Raw genomic sequence first — 6,374 nt, 5'->3', positions numbered from 1 at the left:
TATCGAGCTTCATCACTTCTTGAACTCGTACATGCGGATCTTTGTGGACCTATCTCCCCGACGACACCAGCACTCAACAGATACGTCTTTGTTCTTATTGACGATCACTCTCGCTATATGTGGACAGTACTATTAAAAGTCAAAAGTGAAGCCTTTGAGAAATTTAAGCGCTTCAAGAACCTTGTGGAGCAAGAAACACATACTAAGTTAAAGTGTTTTCGAACAGATAGGGGGGTGAGTTCACATCCAACGAATTCCAAACCTACTGCGAGAAACATGGTGTTAAGCGACATATGACTGCGCCATATTCACCTCAGCAAAACGGTGTAGTTGAGCGACGCAATCGAACACTCTTGGAGATGACTAGAAGTATCCTAAAACATATGGACATGCCGAATCATCTCTGGGGAGAAGCCATACGACATGCAACCTATCTGATTAATAGGGTTACAACGAGGTCCTTGGAAGGACAAACTCCGTACGAAGTGATGAAAGGAAGAAAACCAAACCTGTCTCACCTAAGAGTGTTCGGGTGCGTGTGCTACGCAAGGACAGAAACGGTTGGAAGAAAGAAGCTCGACGATAGATCCAGAGTTCTGGTCCATCTCGGAACAGAGCCGGGGTCTAAAGCATACCGACTACTTGATCCCCTGAGCTTGAGAATTGTCATAAGTCGTGATGTTGTGTTCGAAGAAGCAATGCGATGGAGATGGAGTGATAAAAGTGTGACAACGAGACTCGATAATGAGGGCTTTGAGCTCACCGTGAAAGGCTTGGGCCAAGATGATCATGAACTCGAAGCTTCATCTGATACAGATGATGATAATCACGACAATAATGATTATCATGAAGCTCTTGATAATCATGATGATGAAAATCAAGTTGGGGGTGGCGATGAAAACGACTTTCAGCCAAGACGATCAACGAGGGTTTCTAACAAACCAACCTACCTCGATGACTATGTTCTGCTCGCAGAACTTGAGGGTGAGCAGTTGTTGATGATCATAAATGAGGAACCATGGAGTTTCAGCGATGCTAAGGAACTAAAAGTTTGGGTTGATGCTTGCAAAGATGAGATCGTATCTATTGAAATAAATAAAACTTGGGATCTCGTGGAACTACCTACAGGAATCAAACCTATCGGCCTTAAGTGGGTGTTCAAGATCAAACGTAATGCTAATGGAACAATTAGTAAGTATAAGGCACGATTAGTAGCCAAAGGTTACGTTCAACGGCATGGTATGGATTATGAAGAAGTATTCGCTCCGGTGGCTCGCATTGAAACTATTAGGATGATCATTGCTTTGGCTGGATCACACGGTTGGGAAATACACCACCTTGATGTAAAAACCGCTTTCTTGCACGGAGAACTAAAGGAAGAGGTTTATGTTACTCAACCAGAGGGTTTCATCGTTGATGGACAAGAACACAAGGTTTACAAGCTTAAGAAAGCTCTCTACGGTCTACGACAAGCACCAAGAGCTTGGAATATAAAGCTTAATGAGATATTGCGCAGCTTGCGGTTCACAAGATGCTCGAAAGAGCCCTCGCTCTATCGGAAGGAAGAAAGTCGAGAATTTCTTGTCGTGGTGGTCTATGTTGATGACCTGCTGGTTACTGGTACCTCCCTTGATGCGATACTTGAATTCAAACGAGAGATGGCTACAAAGTTTGAGATGAGTGACCTCGGAAGGTTGACATACTATTTGGGTATTGAGGTTATACAATATGAAGAAGGAATCTTACTCAAACAAGATAGGTATGCTCGCAAAATACTCGAAGAAACTGGCATGAGCTCATGCAATCCGACTCACGTACCATTGGAGTTAAATGCGATGTTCTCCAAAGCTCCTAAGGAGGAGAAGGCTGATGCAAAAGAGTATCGTCGGAGCATTGGGTGCCTACGCTACCTGCTACATACGCGACCAGATTTATCATATAGCGTTGGGGTTTTGAGCAGATATATGCACGAACCTAAAGCCTCTCATGCAGCAGCTATGAAACAGATCCTTAGGTATCTACGAGGAACTTGTTCTCTTGGGCTTCACTACTCACGACAAAGTGGAGCTAAGCTGGTAGGTTATAGTGACAGCTCCCACAATGTGGACACAGACGACGGCAAAAGCACTTCAGGACACATATTCTATCTTGGGGAGAGTCCCATTACATGGAGCTCAACGAAGCAGGAGATAGTAGCTTTGTCGTCATGCGAGGCTGAATTTATGGCTGCAACTGAGGCAGCAAAGCAGGCTATCTGGCTTCAGGAGTTGCTAAGTGAAGCCGTTGGAAGCGAAAGTAAACCGGTGGTCATCATGGTTGATAACAAGTCTGCTATTGCACTTACAAAGAACCCAGTGTTCCATGGAAGAAGTAAACACATACACAGGAGGTTTCATTTCATAAGAGAGTGTGTCGAAAAGGAACAAGTCGAAGTTGAACATGTCCCGGGTAGTGAACAGAAAGCTGATATCCTTACAAAGTCGCTTGGAAGAATAAAGTTTAAGGAAATGAGAAAGCTTATTGGAGTACAAGATGTGAGTGAAGATGGCATCAAGCTTAAGAGGGAGAATGTTGGATAAGCTTGAATAATGCTTGTGATGAAAGTTTCCTTTTTCTATGTTGTGTTTATCTCAAGGATTAGGAAATATAATGGGAATAGGAAATTGTTAGTCCCTATATATATGAATGCATATTGTGATGCATATTGTGTGACTTTATGATTTGTGATTGATTGAATAAGAGAAGGACTTCTTATTATTGAGTTTGTGATTCTATACCCTTCTGCAGGCTGTTGAAGTCGAACTTGCACGCCTTGTGCTCTGTAAACAAGCGTAAAACCGTAAATTGTTATAAGATTTTGAGTGTGAAGCATTTTACTGGGCCCAAATATGGTGAGCGATTGCAAGCCTAGTGTGAACGAGATGTTAGAGTCTGCTCTTCTTCTCGGAACACTCATCAAAGAAGTCGACACTTCTATTGGTTACATCAAGTATCAGAGTTCTCGAGAAAATTTTCAGTGAGCGTTTTTTTTATTCACTATAAAAGTTGAGCTATATATTGTTTACAGTCGATTCATTTAGAGCATGTACATCAATGAACCCCATGGATTTTTTTTATGTATTTAATGGTGGGGTCATGAACAGTGTTGAACCCGAATCAAATGTGTTTCTCCATCAATGAACCTCAAGTTCGGGTTCATACGAATAAAATAATATATTTTTGGGAAAAAAAAACAAATTTTGAAAAAATTAAAAATTTGATTTTTTAAGAAGTTTTAATTCAATACATTGAGAATTCATAAACTTACTAAATATTTTTAATTATTTCTTAAAAGGTTTTATTTAATACATTGGAAATTCAAGAACATACAAAAGATTAATCACTACGATCACCAAATTTTGCCCATACATTTTCAACTAAATCAATTTTCAGACGCTCATGAATTTGTGGATCCCGAACCAGATTGCGAATGTTAAGCATATCAACATTCACACTTTCTCTCCTTCTCACCTTCGAACTTCGGTTAGATTCTCCTGATTCGAACTCAGATGTATTAGCTAGAATGTATCCTTGTCTTTCATCCTCTACTATCATATTGTGCAATATGACACAGGCTCTCATTACCTTTCCTATCTTTTCTTTGTCCCATTTAAGAGCAGAGTTTTTAACAATTGCAAACCTCGATTGCAAGACTCCAAATGCCCGTTCGACATCTTTTCTGGTCGATTCTTGACGTTTTGCAAATGCCACTGCTTTAGGACCTTGAGGAAGCGGGATGGATTGGATAAATGTTGCCCAATTAGGATAAATCCCGTCGGTAAGATAGTAGGGCATACGATAAGTGTGGTTGTTGACCTTGAACTTCACTTTAGGAGCTCGACCTTGTAAAATTTCATCAAAAACCGGTGACCGATGAAGAACATTGATATCGTTGAGGGTACCTGGTAATCCGAAAAATGAGTGCCATATCCAAAGATCTTGTGATGCCACGGCTTCTAAGACAATTGTCGGTTTTCCCGAACCACGTGTGAACTGACCTTTCCAAGCAGTTGGGCAGTTTTTCCACTCCCAATGCATACAATCGATGCTGCCTATCATTCCCGGAAACCCCCGTGCCTCTCCAGAATCAAGTAGTCTTTGAAGATCTTCAGGTGTTGGTTTTCTTTGATACTCATCTCCAAACACTTGTATTATCGCTTCCGCGAAATTCTTCAAACATAAAATTGCAGTACTTGCCCCAAGTCGGAGATATTCGTCATTCGCATCTCCGGCACGACCGTAAGCCAACATTCTCATAGCTGAAGTGCATTTTTGAAGTGTAGATAGGCCGTTCCTTCCATGACCATTTCTCCGTTGTTGAAAGTATGGAACTTCATTACCTAGACGTTCGACAATGCGAAGGAACAATGACTTGTTCATTCGAAAACGTCGCCTAAACAAGTCGTGTGTGTATGTAGGATTTTCACTGAAATAGTCCTGCCAAAGTTGAATGTGTCCTACTTCCCGATCTCTTTCGATATAGACTCGTGTCTTCGGCTGTTTGGTAAGAGCAGACTCGATGTAATCATCAATTTGTTGGTCGACCATTTCTTCAAATACTCCATATACTTCATCATCTGAGTTGGTTGACATTGTTCCTGTTTTTTTAACATATACAAAAAATTATTGAATATTTTTAAAATCAACCTTGAATTTTTTGGTGGTTGTTTGGTTGCTTCTTGTTGGTGATGTACGAAGAGGCAAAGATGTACGACGAAGTGATCAGAGAGGGAGATAGAGAGTGGACTTGAAGATGTGAATCGAAGAGAAACAAAGGATAATTTCTAAGGAAAAAAGCATTCAGATAAAGAGAAGAAATAGAGTTTTGATTTATAAAAGCATACATCAAGAGAGCATATTTATATATGCTTGTTTGTTACATAACCCGTGACATGACAAAGCATTGTAGAAACAAAGTACCACCCGTGAAACAAAGCAACATCAGTGTAGAAACCAACAAAATACTACACTGCATCCGATAGACATAAAGCATCCGAGAGACATAAAGCAACACACTTATTAAATCAGCAACAGACACCAACCCGTGAGACAGCAACAGACACCAACCCGTGATACAACAACTCCTGACATAGCAACTCGTGAGACAAAGCAACCTGCACAACAATAACGTGACAACATAAGTTAATTACTACACCTATTGAGGCAAATAAATAATGAAAACACAGAGATTCGATCAAGCAAGTTAACCAAATCAATCAAGGAGTTCAGATATGAGTTTTTGTTTGAGGGTTATTTCGTTAGGGGTAAGATCAGTCTCAATTTTGGCTAGTAGAAGTTGTAGGATTTTCTGCTACGAGATCTTTTTTCTCCTAGCCAAGATGGTCTCTATTTGATCGAATGCAGCTTCTTTCTCGTGCCTCTTGCGTTTTGGCTGCTTTAGCAGGCTTAACACCAGCTGGTCTAACCTCGTCCTCAACCATTACCTCTTCAGCTTCCTTCGTTTTCTCCTTCCCGCCATCTCTTGACTTGAAAACTGACTTCCACTTCTGATCATGTCTCAGTTCCCTCCAACAGTGTTCCATGGTGAATTTCGCTTGGTAATCATTGAAGAAAATCTCATGGGCAGCCTTCATCACATCATCATCATTTTGACCACTTGATTGGTGCTTCAAAGCCGCGTCGTAGCTTCCTACAAACTTGCACACTTGGTCGTTGACCCTTCCCCACCTCTGCTTACACTGACCCCACTCTCTTGGAGCGCTGCCAGTGAGCAGAGGGCTAGAATTCACGTACGCCTCTATTCTCCTCCAAAAGGAGGTGATCTTCTGCTCATTACTGACAATAGGGTCCTTGCTCGTGTTCACCCAACCACTGATGAGCACAAGGTCCTCTTTAGTTGACCACTTCCTCTTGGAAGCCGGTTTCATTAACCCAGGAGAGTTAGCTACTGCTTGTGGAGGGTCGCAGTCCGGGAATGGACTGCTCTGCGAAGCTAGTAGGGAAATGAAACCGGAAGTTTGTGTGGAAAAGGGTTCCATGGTTTTGGTTTATGTTTTAGTTATGGTTTAGGTTTATTTTTTAAGATAATGGGGTTTTGGTTCTCTATTTAAACTAGTTTTCACGCAGGTAGTAGAGCTAAATTAAATTCAACCAGCCAAGCATTGAATATAAAACCTAATAGATAACAACTACTCCACACAGAGAAGTTAATACACATCAAATCAACAACTTAATACTATCAACTACTTAAACACAGATTTAATTCCACTGTACTTTGCTGAGCAAGGCTAGTCTTACTAATAAATACTTCTAGTTCAGTTTAGTTTGCTTCCAAAAAAATATTTATAGTTCTAGTTATCAATTCACGCAAACAC

General features: G+C 40.9%; 2 protein-coding genes across 2 annotated transcripts; both read right to left on the bottom strand.

The window, feature by feature from the left end:
• Nucleotides 1–3,375: 3,375 nt before the first annotated feature.
• LOC106323855 lies at nucleotides 3,376–4,632 on the bottom strand. The gene is made up of 2 exons (XM_013761910.1): nucleotides 4,038–4,632; nucleotides 3,376–3,881 (listed from the first exon to the last, which is right to left on the bottom strand). The coding sequence occupies exons 1-2, from the start codon at nucleotides 4,630–4,632 to the stop codon at nucleotides 3,376–3,378; spliced, it is 1,101 nt and encodes a 366-aa protein (XP_013617364.1).
• Nucleotides 4,633–5,063: 431 nt separating this feature from the next.
• Nucleotides 5,064–6,038, bottom strand: LOC106323854 (glutathione S-transferase T3-like). The gene is made up of 2 exons (XM_013761909.1): nucleotides 5,418–6,038; nucleotides 5,064–5,153 (listed from the first exon to the last, which is right to left on the bottom strand). Exons 1-2 carry the CDS (start codon nucleotides 6,036–6,038, stop codon nucleotides 5,064–5,066), a joined length of 711 nt encoding a protein of 236 aa, XP_013617363.1.
• Between the last annotated feature and the right edge of the window lie 336 nt (nucleotides 6,039–6,374).

This window comes from Brassica oleracea, chromosome C2 (assembly GCF_000695525.1).
Source record: "Brassica oleracea var. oleracea cultivar TO1000 chromosome C2, BOL, whole genome shotgun sequence".
Lineage (NCBI taxonomy): Eukaryota > Viridiplantae > Streptophyta > Magnoliopsida > Brassicales > Brassicaceae > Brassica > Brassica oleracea.
Note: the sequence above shows the minus strand (reverse complement) of the source record. Positions and strands in the feature narration are given on the sequence as shown.